Here is an 18,537-nt window from a genome sequence, read left to right as displayed (position 1 = left end):
TGGGACACAGCCTCAGGAATATAAATCTCATTAAAATCTAGGATACTTTAGAACTCTACACCGGGAGAGACACTGGCACAGGCAGTGCTGCCCAGGGACGCGTGCGTTATTGCTAACAATTAGAGGTGAAGAGTAGCGGCGTGACACGTGGGGCAGGGCACGGGCACCATGCGGGAACCTGCGCCCCTCGCCACGGCACGGCGGGGGGCTCGGGACGGGAACAGGGGAGCTGGAACATCCTGCCAGGGCTCAGTGCCCACTGCCTCCAGCCACCGTACCAAGCCGCGCTGTGCCCCTGTGTCAGCCTCAAGGCTGTGGCATAGGGAGTGCAGAGCACTGGCTGGGAGGGGGGGCAGCAGAGTGGGAAGGGTCTCACCCCGGCCACCCTAAATCAAGAGCTCCAAGCCCTTTGGTTGGAGCTGGAAGACATTTAAAGTTGCCTGGCCTTTGCCAGTGCATCCTGCTCCACTAATACTGGTTGGAGACCGAGCATCCCCTGATGGCTTGGAGCAAGTAGGCTGGTGCAGCCCTCCGTGTCTCCGCTGGTACTTCTTGCTAGCAGCAGCTGCAGGGGGGCAGGGGGGCAGTCCATCCTGCTCCCCCTTAGCACCATGGAAGGTCCCCCTTGCCCATGCCGGGGCTGCTGGGGAGAGCTGGACCATGGCCTTGGCCCATCACCCCCCCGAGCCAGGCTGAAGTACTCCCCAGCCTCCTGCCCTGCCATGGGGCAGGCAGGAGCACTAAACTGTGCCCACGCTGCATGTGGCTGTGCCCAGCTTAGCAGGTTAATGCCTGGCCCCCAAGGTGGCACCCACAGCCCCTCAACGGGGCCGTGGGGGTGGAGTGATGCATGGAGGAGGCACACCAGCTCACCACCTTGCACAGCCCTGGGGTACCGTGCATGTGTGCCCATGTGTGCCCGTGTACGTGACATGCATGCCCATACCGCATCTATGGGTAAGGGACACACACATGCACGCACACCTGTGCTCTAAGTGCTCGTGTCTTGTACCATGGGATCCCGCTGCCCATGCGGACACTGTGCTTGCCCCCGTCTCCCTCTGCTGGCCTGGTGCTTGGCACGGCCACCCGTGGGACCCTGCAGGCTCTGAGCCACAGTGGGTGCCCACGTGGGCTGGGGGTCCTGCGGTGCCAAACCCTGCCACGACGGCCCTGTGCACACACAGCTTGGGGCGGCCACGGGCAGCCCTGGCATGCCCCAGCCCTGGTCCCACCCCACGCCCTCCCCACGGGTGGGCCAGGACTGTGCCCCACGGTGGGGCAGGCTGCCTGGCTGTGAGGGGGCTGGGAGCCAGGGGGCATCCTGCCCCCCATCCTGTGCATCCCCCTGGGGCAGGGCCCCCGCAAAGTGCCTCTGGCTCCCGGCCCTCCTGGGGCTGTGCCCCCTCCTCTCTTGTCCCAGCGTCGCGCACAAAGGTTACCGTAAACATGAGGGTTAACGAACGCCACGGGGGGGGGCAGGGGGGGTTAACCGGCAAGGCGTGGGGGGTCTCGGGGTCAGGCGCTGAGAGCCCCCTGCGGTCCGGTGCAGCCCGGAGCCAGGCTCCGCCAGCGGAAGGTGCGAAAGTGTCACCGCGCGGGAGGGGTTAGAGGGGGTGCGGGGACGGCAGGGGGTCACAGTCTGGAGTCCTGGCTGTGGGCTGAGCCGTTGCTGCCCTGCACGGGGGAGGCAGCCGCTGCCTCGCTCCGACCCTTCTCTGGCTGCAGGGGCTGCACCTCCAGATGGGACTCGGTGGAGGGGCTGAACGCCGGGGCGTAGCGCCCGCTGCGGTGCTCTACCAGTGCTGGGCCCCAGTCCTTGCTTGCCTTGGTAGCGTTTTTCAAGCGCTAGAGAGAGAGGGAGAGGATGGGGACAGGGTTAGCACCCACCATGTTCCGCCACCCCAGCCTGCCCCAACATGCCAGTGGCTCCCAGGGTACCCAGAGGCGGGGGTGCCCCATGGATGCTGCCTGCACACAGCCGCTGCGGGGTGCTGACAGCTCCGGTGGGGTTGGGGACAGCCTTGCAGGCAGCTCCAGGTGGGACACGAACAAGGCGGTCTAGCCCCTAGCCACCCACCTCCAGCAGCGTGTCCCCCTCGGAGCAGCACACTTTGTAGATGGCGTAGATGGGGATGCAGATGACGGAGGAGAGTGCCATGAGGAAGCCGATGCTGATGGCCCAGGTGGGGTAGACGTAATCGTTGTAGGAGATGGGCCGGTACTGGATCACTGTGAAGACCAGGATGAACTGGGGAGGGACAGGCAGGATCAGCCAGTGGGGAGCAGCCAGCCTGCTCTGTGCCCTCCACAATCACCCTGCTCTGCCCCATCCCTGCCGCTCCCTGCATCCCTCCCCAGGGTGGGTATGTGGGGTGACCAGGTAGGCTCCCAGCCCCCTTCTCCCATGGCCCTGTGCCCCATGGTCACGATGCTCACAAAGATGATGGCGGGCGAGATGAAGCGCCAGCAGATCTGGAAGAAGAGCGGGGGTGGGAAGCCCAGCATCATCTCAATGTCCTTGAAGTAGTTGTGGTGCCCTGGGGGAACAAGTGACTATCAGCCCCTGCATTGCTGGGCTGGGACCCCAAGCCCCCACCCACCCCTGCCCAGCACCAGCTCCAGACCCAGGTGGTGGGATCCACCAGGTCAGAGCTGCCCAACTGGCCAATGGCCTTGCCAGTTACCCCACAGCAAGACAATGACTAGCTAGAAGTTAGCCCACCAGTTGGCAGGGGCAGCCCTGCTGGCCAACTGGCCGTAGGCAGTTGCACCTACCGTAGATGTACATGATGGCCACGCACATGATGCAGGAGATGATGACCAGGGAGAAGCTGGCGGCGTAGTTGTCCATCAGCAGGAGCCAGTAGATGCCCGCCTGCAAGAGGCACCCATTGACACAGCTGCCTCAGCTGTACCGCTGCCATCGGCAGAGCAACGGCACAGCCACGCTGCCAGGGCTGGCATGGCAACACACAGCCCGGATCCCACCACCATGGTTGGCATGGCAGCACCCGATGCCAGGGTCAGCATGGTGACACTTAGTCCGGATACAGATACCAGATACCATTGCTTAGTCTGGATGCTGTCACCAGGGTTGGCATGGCAACACCAGGCACTGGGTGTTACCACCACCATGGCAACAATGGATACAGCTGGTGGTGTCAGCAAAGCAAGGCTGCCATGGCAATCACACCCTGTCACCACAGTCCTATGGTCACCTACCTGCGTGGTGAGCGGGATGCCCAGCAGGAAGCCTGCCACAGCCACCCCCAGCGTCACAAAGGTCTTCCTGCGGATGATCCACTCGTTGCCCACCTCATCCACGATGGCTGTGACCAGTGTCTCCAGCAGGCAGAACTGTGCGTGGGACAGAGGGGGCAGGATGTCACCGCCTTGGCCCCACCATGCCACCCCATCCCAACGCACTGGTGCTACCATGCTGCCCCACCACGACCTACCTGTGTACCCAGCCCCAGGAGGATGAGCATGAAGAAGAAAAGGATGGACCAGAGGGGTGAGATGGGGAGCAACGTGAGGGCTTCGGGGTAGGCAACAAAGGCCAGGCCAGGGCCATGGTCAGCCACCTTGGAGACATCCACGCCCAGGTGGTTGGCCATGAAGCCCAGGATGGAGAAGATGACAAAGCCGGCGTAGACGCTGGTGGCGCAGTTGGTGATGCTGATGATGATGCTGTCCCTGCAGGGAGAGGGGTCAGGGCTGTCTGTAGGCCTGAGAGGCAGCAGGGGGCTGGGGTGGCGGGCCGTGGTAGGGCACTCACCGGTAGCAGTTGTTGTGGAACTTGTTGTAGGAGGCCATGGTGATGAGACCACCCCAGGCGCAGCCCAGCGAGTAGAAGATCTGTGAGGCCGCATCACCCCACACCTGCAGCAGTGGGGTGGTCAGCCCTGTGCCCTGCAGCCCTGCTCCTCCCTGGCCACCCACCACCCGCTGTCCCCGCTCACCTTGGCGTTGAGGATCTTGTCCCACTGGGGCGTCAGGTAGTACATGATGCCGGTGAGGGCCCCCTCCAGCGTGATGCCGCGCACGAAGAGGATGGTGAGCACCACGTAGGGGAAGGTGGCCGTGAAGTACACCACCTGTGGGGTGACACCTCAGTGGTGGGGGGCCGGGGGAGGGGACAAAGGGCGTGGTCTGAAAGGGGCATGACTGTGGACTGGGGGAGGGGCTACGGGCCAGGGGAGGGGTTATGGTCCTGAGTGGGTCCCCGGAGTGGGGAGTGGGGAGCATGCACAGGGCGGCGGGCTAGGAGGGGCTGTGCCCAGAAGCGGTGGGGCCATGTCCACAGTGGGAGCGACATTCCCAATAGGGGAGGGTCATGGCCACCACAGCCGGGGGGGCGGGGTGCACGTGGGTACCTTCCCAGAGGACTTGACACCCTTGATGAGGCAGAGGAAGACCACGACCCAGGAGACGCCGAGGCAGCCCAGCAGGGGCAGCCGCACCTCGCCCAGGTTCCCGATGTCATCCGACAGGTCCAGCACGTACCTCCTGCATGGGGAGGGGGACAGTGGATGTCAGCGGGACCCTGCCACCATCCCCTCACCTGTCCCACGTCCCATCCCCAGTACCTCCAGTACTCCTCGCTGGGGCTGGTGCGCTTCTGGGTGGTGTTGAGGAGGCGGGTGAGGTTGAGGGCGGCGCGGCTGGAGAGGTTCCCGTCCAGCACCCCCACGCAGTCGGGCGTGTTCCAGGCGTTGCTGCAGTATGTCCAGGGCAGCACGCGCGTCATGGACACAAAGAAGTAGTAGAAGGCAATACAGATCACCACGTTGTAGTAGATCCCGATGTATGTGGACACCACCATCATCCCGTAGCCCACGCCTGGGAACAGCACCAGGGAGCGGTGAGCGGCATGGTGCGGCACGGCAGGGGCATGGCACGCAGCACAGGGGGTTCTGGCGTTGGCACAGCGGGGGCAGGCAGCATGCGGCACTGCCAGCAGCAGCCTTGCAGCCGCTCTGTGGCTTGGGTCCTGGCTGTGGCACTGGGCTGGGGACCACTATGCATGGGATCCTCACCTCCAAGCAAGCCTGGTCATGCTGAGGGTCCCCTGGGACATGTGGCAATGCGCAGGGGATGCATGGCCTGCAAGGCTGCAGGCAAACTCCTAGGGGCTGCAGCCCTAGAAAACCACTGGGTGGGGGTCTCTCCTGGCTATGGTGACTTTAGGGCTGCAGCTACCTGGTGGCATGTGACAGAGGTGACACAAGCACAGGGGAAATGCACCCCTAGGCTGAGCACACCATGGTGCAGAGCACACAGAAGCATGTGCATGAGCTGCCCCCACTCAGCTGTGATGTGAACACATCACCCAGAAGGCAGCACGCAGGCATGTGCCAGAGCAGCCAGCAGCATGGGAGCACACCGATGTGCCGGGTGGTGCACCAGCAGCACAGTCCAGCCATGGCAGGGCAAGCTCTGAGCATGGACAGCACGCATGTGGGCACAGCACCCTATAGCGCAGGGAGAGGACCACAGGAGCGTGCCCACAGCCAGAGAGGCCATGGGTGCCCACAGCCTGTTCAGGGGGCCTGACTGGACTCTGCAAGAGTGACACACTGGGGACACGTGTGGCCTGAGCAGGGATGTGTGTGTAATGCCTGCAGCGGATGCCAGTGCAGGGCTGGGTATGCGCAGGAGATGCATTGCGTGTGAAGGGACATGTGTAATGCGTGCAGGGGGATGCCAGGCGAGCTGTGTGCAAGGGAATGCAGCCTGGAGTGGGCATGCGCACGGGCCCTGTGCCATACAGGCAGTGATACATGTGCAATGCACACATATGGAGGACTGTGCAAGCTGCAGGTGCCTGCACAGGGCCACGTGATGTGCCGGAGGTGTGCGTGCAGGGGACACACAGGGTGTGCAGGGGCCGTACCATGTGCTGGCGGGTGTCCCATGTTGGTGTCTGCTGGTGGGGACAGGCAGCTCCTTACCTTTGAACATGGGGCTGACCCTCCAGACGCCAAGACAGCCCTGGCTGGCGAACTGCCCAAAGGAGAGCTCCATGAAGAAGAGGGGGATGCCGCAAAACACCAGCATGATGAAGTAGGGGAACATGAAGGCACCTGGCGGGCAGCAACCAGAGGGTGAGTGGGCAATGGCCCTGGGCACAGCTGTGCTCCCCATGCCCTGCATCACCCCACAAGCCTGGGGCTGACAAGCACTGCACAGGGCTGGAGCACTCACCCCCACCCCTGCCCTGAGGCACCCCATTCCCCCGACACCCACCTCCCCCATTGCGGTAGCAGAGGTACGGGAAGCGCCAGACGTTGCCCAGCCCCACGGCGTAGCCCACGCTGGTCAGCACAAACTCGATCTGGTTGCCCCAGTTGCCACGCTTGACGCTCTTGTCCAGCTTGCCCCGCTCCCCGGGCACAGCACCATTCTGTGGAGAGATGCCGTGGGATGCGTCAACCAGGAACGCCCCTGCCGGCCCCATCGGAGGGGCGACGGCCGCCAAGCGGGGCCGGGTGGTCCCCAGCATCCTTCCCCATCCCTCCCTCATGCCAGTGTCCCCCCCATCCCGCCACGCACAGGCAGTGCCAAGGAGGGGGAGGGCAGCGGTGGCAGCGCCCCCCCCGATGAATAGCTCTGCCCAGAGCCCGGCTGCAGCGAAGGAAGAGCCTGCAACTCATACAAAGCAGGTCCGGGCGCCTGAGCACAAAGGGGCCTCTGTTCCCGTGCCCCCTCCTCCCTGCGCCCAGCAAGAGAGGTCCCGCTGGGTGGCCGCTGTCCACGGCTGGGCGAAAATGGTGGGACCCCCGGGGTGAAGCAGGGCCCCCCCCTCAATGGGTAGTGGGGTGCAGTGACCAGAGCAGGCGGGGGGCTGGGTGCCTCCTGGGAAAGGCACCCTACTGCCCCTGGGGTCCTGCTGCCAGCTCAGTCACCAGTGAGGGCACCGTACTCAGGGCAGCACCAGGGCAGGGGGTCCCATGCAACTGAGTCCCCTAAGCGGGACAGCCCCAGTGCCCAGCCATCCCTCACTGCAGGGGACCTGGGGGGAGGGGGTCAGACAGGGGCAAGAAAGGGCGCTTTGTGCAGGCTGCCACACAATGCGAGCTCACACCGGAGCCAACAACAACAACAGGGATAAGCACCCATCACCCCCAGCAGAGATGGCACCCATCACCCCATGGCTCCATCCCAGCACGGCCCTGGGCTCATGCTAATGTTTTGCCCAGATGCTACAGAGCTCTGGCAGGTTGGGCTGAGGGCAGATGGCATTTCTGGGGTGCTGCAAGTACCCCAAACCCTGCCTTCTCCACCCAAGGCCAGGTGATGGGTACACAGGATGGGAGTGCCGGTCAGTCCGTGACCCTACGGGAGCAGCATGGGGTGCCGGCAGCCCTAGGAGCACACTGGAGCTCCACAGTGACAGTCTCTCCACCACCATGGACACCCCATGCCCACACCCATGCCCACTCACGCTGCTCCCCCCGCTGCATCCCTGCCATGTGCCCCCCACGATGGCTGATGCCGTCAGCGAGCGGGCCACAAATGGGAGCCGTCGCTTTGGATCTGCTCACGCCGGCGGGGTGCAGGCAGCAGGCACGGTGCACCTAACCGTATCATTCGATTAGGGCCGGCACAGCCGGGACGTGATGCCCGGCGACTCCGGCACTGCGCTGCCAAACAAAGCCATCTGCTACAAGCGGGGCCTGCACGCGCCGGGGGCCACGGGGGGGCTGCTGGAGTGCAGGGCTGGGGAGAGGGGCGATGGGGGGGGCGGTCAGATCACTGGGCGCTTTGGGCAGGGCAATAGGGAAGACATGCTGGCCATGCCCAGTCAGGGTACCAGGGTGCCCACGCCACAGCCTGTGGGCAAAGACTGTCAGAAATGAGCTCACAGCAGCCCTGGGTGCTGGGGGAGTCTCCTGTGGGGTGCTGAGTGGGAGTGGGACTGAGGGGGTACCCTGGGTTGGGGGACAGGACACTAGCACTGTCCCCACACTAGGGCACACTGCCCGCTCCATGAGGCTGATCCGATCGAGAAGCCTCTGATTAAGCTGCTCGCACTAACGAGGTTCCTAATGAGCAGCACGGCCAGCAGGAGAGGGGGCAATGTTCCAGCCTCCCTGACAAAGGGTCTGGTCGAGGGGGGAAGACACAGTGCATGGCGCTGGGTCAGTCTGGAGCCCCGATGCCCACAGAGGACCTCATCCCTGTCCTAAAGCCAGAGGGCTAACCCTCTGCTCGGGTGACCCTGGCATGGCTTCACCCCCATGCAATGGGGCACACCAGCCTTGAGCTGCTTGGTACCAGTGCAACGAGAGCACCAGGCCTCTGTGCCCCCCCCTCCCCCCCCCCACCTTTCCTACAGTGCTGGGCTTTGCCGCACTTGTCCCCAGTAAGGGGGCAGCCACGTGTGCCCATGCGTGCACAAGCATGCACACGTGCGCAAACACTTGCGGGCTCACCCATCAGCTTGCTACCACCCCTCCTCTCCCCAAATCTGGGAAGGTCAGCCTGTCCTTTACAGTCATTAACTGTCCTCCCAACCCCACTTGGTAAAAGAGGGGGACGCACACCGAGAACCCAGGTGTCCAGGAAGATGAGACAACATCCCTCCCTGCTGTGGGGATGGGACAGAGCTGGGCTGCAAAGGGCGAGCTGCCCCCCAGCACGGATGCAAGCCCCTGGAAAGGGCGGTCCTGCTCCCAGACCCTGCATTTTCCATGCACATACGCCCATGCAGCTCCAAAAGATGCCTGGCTTGAGTGAAAATATAGCGGGAGGCGGCGTGGGGGGGAGGAAGAAGGATGTTCCGGGCACCCCAAACATCCCCTTTGGAGATGTCCCGCACCCACCTTCGGAGATGTTCAGGGTGCCCAGGGCATCCTTTCTCCCCTTTCCCCAGGGACCCCCCTCCCCATATGGCCAAAGCTTCCCCAGCCCAGCAAAGCAAAGCAGGCATCATCCATCACACTGCCTGGCACCGGAGCCTTTCTCATGCTAAGCAGCATTGCCTCTCACAATGACAGCTTGGCTGGGGTGCCCGGATGCCCCCCACTACCCGAAAGGGCCCTGATTTATGGCTGGGAAGCTCATGGCAGTGGCAGAGTTGATGCGGGGAGGGGATGTCCCCATGGGAGGCATCTCCAGCATGGTGCCCCCCTCTTCTTCCCTCCACTCAGACTGCCCCCACAGAGGTATTTAAGCCCAGCAGAAGCACTCCATCGGGTATCAGCCTTATCCAGCCCCCCCTCGAACCAGTGAGAGACCCCCAGTTCCTTCCCCAGCCTCCTAACTGGGTGCCAGGGCTGCTCCTGCAATGCCAATGCAGGGTACCAGTCAGCCCTGATGTCATCAGCCTGATGTCATTGCTCTTTGCCACATCCATGGCAATGAAGTCATGGCTGGGCAAAGCAGGGACGGAAGATACAAATAGATGCTAATTACATTGTTTGCCAAAATAGCAGCTCTTCCAGGGCAGGGAACTGGGGTGCCAGATGCCTGGCGTAGGGGAACCCCAGCCTGGGACAGGGGTCCCCAGGGATGGAGTGACATGGACTGGGGTGTCCTGGGGACACTTGCTGGCTGTCCACAGATTCTGGGTGCTGGGGAGGGGGACTATAATCAGGTCCTGCACTCCTTGTCCCTGGCACATGGGATAATGAGCCCACAAGTGCCAGCCCTGCACCAGAGCCTGCCGTGACCTGCCAGCTTGCCCGTCCCGGCTCTGCCAGCCCCACCGGCACATCCGAGCTATCCCTGCCCTCTCTCTGCGGTGCCCAGCCCTGTGTTCGCCCCTGCCCCGGTGCAGCAGAGGTACAGCATGGGGGCACTCCCAGGGGCAGGGTGACACAGTGCTGAGGGGGATGTCCAGATCCCGGGACCCCTCAGCAGTGCAACACAGTCCCGACCACCCTGCAACGCAGGGAGGCTGCCCAGCCCCACCAACAGCCCTGAGTGTGCTCTGCCAGCCATCTGCAGCAGCACCAGCCCATCCCTGGGGTGCCATGGGAGGACAGGGCAAACTTTGACTGATGCCCATGAAATGGGGCGGGGGGGGGGATCTTTGCTAGCCTCTGCCCCTGCAGCACTGAGCAAGGCAAAGGGGTGCTGTGCACCTCTCTTGCAATCAGTAGGTTCCAGAGTTAATGAACACGCAACCGTCCGGCAACCAACACAGCCGAGGCCATGGAGGGGGTTGGTGCCACACTGTGCCCTCCATCCCCTGGAGCACCCCACATCCCTGGCTGTGGGGCTTCGGGGTGCCTCTCCAGCATCCCACAGCACAAAGCTGCAGCTGTGGCTCTGCCCTGCAGGCCCATCACCCCGGAGCTGGCACAAAGGGGCTTGGAAAGCCACGGTAGGGGGGTGACAGCGCTGGCGTGGCCGCCACCCACCCTGACCCCCCCACTCTGCCCCCCAGACTGAGACCCTGCTCTCAGCTCCCCACTGACCTGCTGAGGGGGCCAGAGGGGGCCCGGCTGCCCACAGCCACCATCCAGAGGGACAGGCTGGCCGGCTCGGCGAGTCCCTAGCTTCATTGGCACCTTGGGCTCTGGTGCAGCAGCCGCCCGCCTGCCTCCCCCCACTCGCTGCCTCCAGTGCTTGGCACTGCTCCCCACTTGCCTCCCAGCCAGGCTCAGCCCCTCGCCAGCCACGCCGCCGCAGCACCGGCACCCCACCACGCTGCCTGCCCCAGCACCACCCCTGCCTGCCCAGGGACCCTTATGCCTCAGTTTCCCCCCACCACGAGCCGTGCCCCCGTGAGCCAGGTGCCTGCCCTGGCAGGCTCAGGCAGGGCAAGCTGCACAGCGGGCTGAGCCCTGTCATGCTTAATGAGGCCTCATTAGCGGGGTCCAGCTGCTCACAGCCCCGCATGCTTCAGCGGGCAGCGCTGCCCTCCCTGCGGGCACTGCTGCCCGTCTGGCCAGGGCCGGGACCTGTGTTTGGAGTGTGGCAGGGGGCCACGTCCCCTTGGAGCCTGCCGTTCCATACCCCAGTGTCCCCAGCCCCACACACCTGACCCCAACCCTGGGCACCTGAGGGCTGTGAGGACCAGGCATGGCCCCGCTGGCGGATGGGGGCATGGGGACAAGCCTGCCTGCTGACACATCCCCAGCCTGGTGCCACACTACTCTGACGTCATACCACTGGCGACATCATGGGGTCTCCATGGCAACCCTTGAAAGGTCACTGCCCCACGGGGGACCATCTGGCTGGCAGGAGGGCTGTGCCATGACCCCCCTGCCACCCGGGCACTCCGCAGCCTCCCTGCTCGCCCCCTTGCTAGGGAGGGGTGGGACCCCAGCGGGGTGCTGCGTCCCACAGGATGGCAGGCGCAGGGTGCCCCTCAGCCAGGCTCGGGGTGCCCCAGCTGCTCCCAGCCCTGTGCCCCGGCTGGGGAGCGTGGCCAAGGCGCCAGCGAGGCGTGATGGTGCGCCAAGGGCGGGGGGACAGGACGGCGCTTTCGGGCGACCATCTGGGGTCTGGGCAGCAATGGCCGCAGGCATGCACATGAACAGCACACGTGTGCAGGCGGGTGCTTGGCCCCTCGTGCACCAGCACCTAGTGCTTGTCCCTGTCCCCTCCTGCACTGGCCACCCAGTAGCTTGGGACATGCCCTATCCATGGGATGGCAGTATCCAAGCATGACCCCCCTGGGACATGTGCAAGGCCAGAGCCACCCCACGCTGTGCCAGCCAGTGACTCCAGCCCTGCCCAGCCAGCTCAGCCACCTGTCCTGCCCAACATGCGGCCAGGCACCTTCTGTGCCCCAACACTCTGCAAGGTGCCCACACAAGCAACCCTCTATGCCCAGTTTGACCACATCACTTTGCCTAGGCCACCTGCATGTCACTACCACGATGTCTTGCCCCAGGCACAGTGCCCCCCTCCCCGTGCCCCTAGCAGCAGCCTGAGCACAGCACCACGGGACCCACCGTCCCATCCCAGGGATGCCAGGCCCTGTGCCAGCCCACGGGAGCACAGTGCTGCTCCACTGGCAGCCTGGCCAGAAGGCAGGCAGAGGTCACTGCCAGCCCTACGGGCACACACTGCTGCTAATGAAGGGCCCACAGCAGGACCCTCACCTCCCCTGGCATCCCAGTCCCACACCAACTGGCTGGCAGTGCTGGGGCTGAGATGCAGAGGCAATAGGTGTATTGAGGGTGGCTGTGGGTCTTCCAGCCCCTGTCATCCTGTCCCCGAGCAGGGCTGTAGGGTGCCTGGGGCAGGGGTGATGCCCAGGGACCATCCCCCAGCCAGGTGCTTCCACCAGGGCTGCCTTTCTCCAGCCCCTTTCTCCCGGGGCAGACATGATTCTCCCAGGGCATTCAGGCAGAAAAATCCTGTGCTGCCTCCCCCCCCTCCCCATCACTGCCCCTTGGTATTCCAGGAAGGGCTCCTGGAGCCAAGAACCACTTCCGCAGCTCCACTGGCTCCCCTGCCCGCAGCCACTGGCCAGTGGCACCACGCTGCTGGGGGTGTCTGGGACAGGCAGGGCCCCCCCACCTTCCCAGCCCTTAATCCCCAGCAGTGCTGTGGCAGTGGCTCCCCATTGTCTGCCCAGGTTGGGCTGGGGCGATGGCAGGAGCCCACCTGAGCGGGGTGCCCCGTGGCTAAAGGCTGCCCGACCGTGCCAGCAAGGCAGCCCGGGAGTCAGGAGCCACGGGTACTGCTGGAGCCTGAACAAAGTGCCCTGAGGAGAACAAAACAAAATGTTCTTAAAGGCCAGGGACAGAGAGGCTGTCTGACCCTTCCCACTCCTCTGTGGCGCCACGGGGACCCTCCTGACTGGTCACACAGGAACTGACCCAGCCCCAGGAGCTGCCCTGCACCCTGTTGGCCGCCCACTGACAGGGCATCTGCAGGGCTTGGGAGTGGTAGGGGGGCACTGCCCACCCTTCTGCCTGTTGTTTTGGAGTGAGCATGCAGAGCTTCCCAGAGCCATCAACAAAACGCAGAGCTTGCAAAAGCAAGACACAGCACCCTTGTCACACCCAAACCAACGGGAAAGAGCAGGCCCCAGCCCACAGGTGGGGAAACTGAGGCACAGCTGCACATCACCCAGCTGCTGCCTCCATCAAACCCTGTCCTTCCCCAGGCAGGGCACAGCAGGCACCCCGAGTCCCACCGCGGCCCCAGGCGTTGCACACACATCCCTGGGCAGGGGTTGCATTGCGGGAGCCCAACTGGGCTGGGGGCAGCGGTGGCGGGAGCTGCACCTGCAGGCAGGGATGAGAGGACAGGCAGGAACTGCACTTTACCAGGTGACTGGCAGAGCCCTGGAGGCAGGCCAGGGAGATTACCTCCCTTCCTCACTGACCCAGGCAGCTCAGCAGCTAGTGCCTGTCCTGCCACAGCTCCTGCCAAGGCTTTCTTATGGTGCAGGGATTGCTCCAGGAATGAGGATGCTCCAGGAGCAGGGATGCTCTCACAGGGACCTCTGCCTTCCCCCACAGCCCCCACACCAGCATCCCCCATGCCCTGTGCAGGGGTGTCCTTACACCCTGCAAATAGTGAAGCACTGGGCTCCAAGCCAGGGTGGCCAGCGTAGCATGTGCCAGACCCTGTGGTCCCCTGCCCATTCCCACCTGTCTGCGTGCCCTGGCCCTGGGGTGGGCTGGTCAGGTACTTCCAAGAAGCAGGTTAAAGATTGACCGGCAGCAGGTGGGCACTCCCATGGCTGGCTCCCTGCTGCAGGTGCCAGGCTCAGCCCTCGCCCCAGTGCAACGCCAGCTGCTCCAACCAGGTCAAGAACACAACAGCCACACAGAGCCATGGCAAGCACCCCACACATGCAGGAGCACATCCCCATAACAGATCCCTGATCAAGCCCGGACACATCCTCAGCACCTCCCTATTCCCAGCCAAGGGCTTCTGTAGAAAACTGCCTTCCTCTTCTACTGGCCACCTTCACCCTCCACACTGCCCGTTGCAGGCAGGATGGGTGCTGGGCTCCCTGCTGCAGGCACAGCCAGCAGGGCCATGCTGGGACACGCAAATGAAGGAGCCACGCACACGCAAGTGTGCTGGAAGCGCCTGCTGGAGGACACTGCTCCTCTGGCTCTTGGCTTCCCAGGGAAGTCCTGGCTCCCAGCCCTCTGGCTGGAGCGTGCAGCTATTTCAGGAAGCCCCTGGGGAAGGGGAGGCCCGACAATTGTGTTGGCCCGGATGGTTCAGCTCCCATCCACTGGGAAAAAGGGAAGAGCCAAGCCCAGCCTGGGCTCACCTGCCCAACACAGCACAGCAGCCCGGCACAGGAACCTGAGCTCAAGGGCTCCCAAGTACCAAACACTTGCACAGCAGAGCTGCCACAAGCACGGGGCCATTGCAGCCCTCCAACACGGACACATGCCAAGCGCATCCCACATCCACCCGGCGCACTGAAGCCATTCCTGCCACTGATGAGCGCAGAGCAGCGCACAGCAGCCTGCAGCACACCGCCTGCAAGTACAGAGGGGCTGGGCATCACACTAGTGCCTGGAAAAACCTGGCTCTGCCCGTACACCATCCTACCAGCCCTGTCCAGGACAGCCTGCCGGGTGGAGGCAAAGGGGAAGCAGCCCCACACTGTAGCCCTCTGGGGGCACCCAGCACAGAGGGGTGCCTATGCCCTATGCTGAGAGCAGGCAGAGGAGCCACCCAGCTGGGGCTTTCCCACCTTTGCCGCCCGCCCAGAGAGCTGGGGCAGGTGATAAGGCTGGGCAGCGTGCCTGAGACGGGCGATAGCATCCCCAGGTACAGCGAGATACCACGCCCAGGGAGCCTTGCAGGCACAAGGCTGGTCGTTGTGCTGCGGGAGCATCAGGGTGGCACAACCTCAGCTGGGGGTCCCAGGGGGGCACCAAGCCTTACAGGCGTCCCAGTGTCCTGCTCCCTACGCTGGGTGCTCCGGGTCCCCAAGGCAGTGGCCCATGCCAGCCCACTCCCCACAGCGCAGCACTTACCAGCAGCCCCTCGCTGCACTTATCGGCCATCACTGGAGGCTGGAGTGTGGCGGCGGCTGCCCACCGCAGGGTCCCTCGCCTGCCCGCTCTCCGTCACGCTGGCTGCGGCACCAGCACGAGTGCACTTCAATCCACTGTCAGAGCAAGCTGGGCAGAGGGGAGAGACACCAAGAGAGACGTGACTGGTAGGGTGGGCACATCCCCGCCCCAGGCCTCCCCCTCCCACCAGGAAGCCGTGACAGGCCCCCATACCTGCCCGCAGGGCACATGGGAGCGGGGCTGGCAGCAGACGCAGGGTCTGGGGCTGGGTGGGCTGGCAGCGTGGTCTCTCCCACCCACCCACTCCAAGTGTCTCCGAACCCCTGGCACTCACACGAACCCCCTGGCACTCACATGAGCGGCGGCTCCCAGGTGTTTCCCAAGAAGCAGTTAAAGATTTACCAGGTATAGACAGACGACCTTGCAAGCAGCTGGCTGTCAGCCTCCCGGCAGGTGGGCAACAAGGGGCTGTGGGCAGGAGCAGGGCCCGAGCTCTGCCCCAGCGAGAGCTGGAGCTGAAGTGGCTGCGACACACTGCAGCGCCGGGACTGGGCGCTGAGCGGGGCCAGCGCAGGGCTCAGCTGCCGCGCAGGACACAGATGGGAAACGATTGCCTTCTGCCCCGGTGCATCTCATGCACGTGCGGCGCAGGGGGGCTGAGCTGCTGGGCTCTGCCGGGCACCAGGTGCTACTGGACAGGGTGCAGGCGCGGGCAGCTGCCTTCCCTGCCCCTACCCCTGCCCCAGCCTGGGGCTGCTGAAAGCCTCAGGGAGCACCGGGGGCCTGACCTCACCAGGAGGGACAGCCACTCTTGCCAAAGACCAGTTTGATTGTCCGTGCAACAGCATCAATGTTTGCAGATCTCACACTAGCACTTGGTGTCCTTGCTGGCTGGGGAGGGATCCCCAACCCCCACCAAGAGTCCCTGACCCCCACCACCTGCAGTCGAGCACCCCATGGGCCTATCCCCAGGCTGCCATGGGTCTAGAGTGATCACCAGAGGGGCACGAGGCCCTTAAACCGTGGAGAGGGAGCACGGGCAGTGGAGATAAAGGGCAGGAGGCCAGGGGATGCGGGGTGAGCCCCCAGCCCTGGCCACAGCCCCTCCAGCGTAAGCAGGCTGCTGTCAGCAGATAACGCGTCCCACAGCCAAAGCCCTTCCCAGAAGCAGCTGCATTTCCAGGGGGAGCCGAGATGTCATCACTACCACAAGGCTGACTGCTCACATGGCACAGGGACCTCTCAGAGTGAGAAGCGTAGAGCCAGCGGCCAGACCTCCTCCCCACCACACACCTATCACCGGCTATGCCCACCCTGCAGCCCTGAATTCAGCCCAGGGCTTCACTCTGTGTCCTGGGAAGGCAGAGCGCCCAAGTGGACAGCCCACCGCTCCCCCCGGGGTCTGCCAGGCGCTGATAAAGCTGTGTGCCTGCATAGACGCTGCTGGCTTCAGCTCCCAGCCTGACAAGGAGGCAAGCGCCCAGCCAGATGCAGGGCAGCAACGGGATGGATGCATGGATGCCTGAGGCTGCAGCATCCCCTGAGAAAGCCAGGCAGGGATGGGGATGCAAAGCACTGGCGCTGCGGGGCGGCTCTCAGAGCTGCGGAATGCCGTGACACCTCGGAGGGCAGGGCGGCTCGACCTAGAGACAGGACGGATGGCACCGTGGAAGTGGGAACACCTGGGCACCCGCGGGGGCTCCTGGCTGAGGTGTCACACCTCGGCGGGAGAGGCAGCCCAAAGCACCCAGGGGAAGGCTGCGGATGCCCGGTCGCAAGATACAGCTCCCCCACCCCGGTCCCTTCCCGCCCGGCGGGTGCCCCGGGCCACCGGCGCAGCCATTGCCACCTGCGAGGCCATTTCCTCCGCCAGCATCCGCCGGGCCCGCCGCAGTCAGGTCTCCCCGGTACCCGCGGGAGGCGGGTAGCGGGCCGCCCTGCCCCCCCCACCCCCCCATCCCTGGCGGCGGCACCGGCGGCAGGCCCCCCGGGCAGCGCCCGCCGCCACTCGCCCGCCGCCCGGCATCCCCCCGCCGCCGCCGCCCGGTGCAGCACGGCGGGGGGGGGGGCCCGGTTACATCAGCCGCCACGTGGTGGCTGCTCCGCCGCCCCGCCCCGGCACATGCCCGTGGAAAATTACCGCCAGCCCCCCCGCCCCGCCACCGGGCCGGGCCGCCCCGGTCCCCGCGGCCCCCCCGGGTCAGCTGCAGTGGCAGGCAGCCCTGCTCTGCGCGCCGCGCCCCTGCGCTCCGCCGGTACCGCGCCGCTGCGCCGGGAAAGCAACAGATGCGGGACCGCTCCGCATCCCGCTCCCGCCACCGTCCCGGCGGGTGGCCGCGCCCGGTGCTGCTCACAGTGGCGCTGCCGGTGCCGCTCCCGATGTCCCCGTCCCCGCCGCTCCGGAGCCACTCGCGGCCGCCGTCCCCGCCCCTCTCCTCTCCTCCCCTCCCCGGCAGCTGCCCCCATCCCCGGTACTCCCGCGGCTGCCGGCCCGACCGGGCACCCGGTGCCGGCGGAGATGCGCGCCCCTTACCGTGCCCATGCCGCCGCCCGGCCCCTCCCGCCGCGCCAGGTGGGCCCACGGGAGCACCGCCACGCTGCGCCCGGCCCGGTACTGGTGCCGGTGCCGATGCTGTACCAGGCCCGGAGCCGCCGACGCCGCCGGTGCTGCCGAGTTAATGAAAGTTTGGAGGTCGGTGGGGGCTGGCGCCGCCTCTCGCCCCCGCCGCCGCGCTCCGCCCCCCGCGCCGCGCCGCGCTCCCCAGCGCCCCGCTCCGGCATCCGCACCCGCACCGGGGGCGCGGGCACCGCCGGCAGCGCGGGCACCCGCGGGGCGTGAGAGCGCACTCGGCACACTGGGGGCACTCGGGGTACATATGGTGCCCACGCACACGCGTGGGAGCGCAGGTACCTATGGCACAGACGGGCACATATGGGCACACACCGGCACGCTGCATGCATGGGCGTGCATCGGCACACATCGGCACACATGGGCACACACGGGCACACACGGGCACACTAAGCACTTGACACACTTGGGCACTCGCAGCCCACATGCAGCCCACAGGCACACGGACACCCAGGGGCATACGCAGGCTTGCAAAGGCACGTGGCACGTGGACATATATGGGACATACGGTCACAAAGAGGCTCATACAGGGCATAACGTGCATCCACACATACATGTTTTCACACCTACAAGCACACACAGAGGAACACCTGCACAGAGTCACTCTGCCAGGGCACAGCACCACGATGAACCCTCAGGCTCCAGCGAGGATGCATGTGGTTAGTGTGACTGTTGTACATGTGTGCATGTGTGTGTGTGCATGTGTCTGTTGCACATGTGTGAGTCCATGCATGTGCATGCTGCAGCAAGTGTGATTGCTGCCACGTGTATACACATGTGTATACATGCAAGTCTGTACATGTATACCTATGTATTTAGGGGTGTGTGTACATGTGTGTACACATGGAAAGGTACGTGTCAGTGTCTATAGGCATACACGTGTGTATGGGCATCTACTTGCATATGCAAACCTCAATGCCTGTGCATGTGTGTGTGGACATGTAT

The 18,537-nt window shown here is 64.8% G+C and overlaps 1 protein-coding gene across 3 annotated transcripts; it reads right to left on the bottom strand.

Annotated features, from left to right (window-relative positions):
• Positions 1-11: 11 nt before the first annotated feature.
• Positions 12-17,662, bottom strand: SLC6A9 (solute carrier family 6 member 9). Of its 3 annotated transcripts, none has more exons than XM_037404055.1 (14): positions 17,497-17,662; positions 14,925-15,071; positions 6,253-6,409; positions 5,958-6,089; positions 4,593-4,845; positions 4,380-4,512; positions 3,966-4,100; positions 3,782-3,885; positions 3,462-3,699; positions 3,226-3,360; positions 2,779-2,878; positions 2,440-2,540; positions 2,081-2,251; positions 12-1,848 (listed from the first exon to the last, which is right to left on the bottom strand). In XM_037404055.1, the coding sequence occupies exons 2-14, from the start codon at positions 14,952-14,954 to the stop codon at positions 1,636-1,638; spliced, it is 1,902 nt and encodes a 633-aa protein (XP_037259952.1). In that variant the 5' UTR covers positions 14,955-15,071; positions 17,497-17,662; the 3' UTR covers positions 12-1,635. The 3 variants fall into 3 exon arrangements, with proteins under 3 accessions (XP_037259952.1, XP_037259954.1, XP_037259955.1); XM_037404057.1 differs by lacking the exon at positions 17,497-17,662 and adding an exon at positions 15,318-16,606; XM_037404058.1 differs by lacking the exon at positions 17,497-17,662 and adding an exon at positions 15,366-16,606.
• Between the last annotated feature and the right edge of the window lie 875 nt (positions 17,663-18,537).

The sequence above is a fragment of the Falco rusticolus genome, chromosome 11 (genome assembly GCF_015220075.1).
Source record: "Falco rusticolus isolate bFalRus1 chromosome 11, bFalRus1.pri, whole genome shotgun sequence".
NCBI lineage: Eukaryota > Metazoa > Chordata > Aves > Falconiformes > Falconidae > Falco > Falco rusticolus.
The sequence above is the reverse complement of the archived record's forward strand: the minus strand, read 5'-3'. Positions and strand labels throughout refer to the sequence as shown.

What these genes read in the sequence shown, in the direction of transcription:
- SLC6A9 (XM_037404055.1), bottom strand. Translation starts at nt 14,954, where the DNA reads ATGGCCGATAAGTGCAGCGAGGGGCTGCTG. An exon ending in AGTGCAGCGAGGGGCTGCTG is followed by an intron (nt 6,410 to 14,924) that starts GTAAGTGCTGCG and finishes ATCTCTCCACAG; the next exon opens with AATGGTGCTGTGCCCGGGGA. An exon ending in GGTCAGCCCCATGTTCAAAG is followed by an intron (nt 4,846 to 5,957) that starts GTAAGGAGCTGC and finishes TGCTGTTCCCAG; the next exon opens with GCGTGGGCTACGGGATGATG.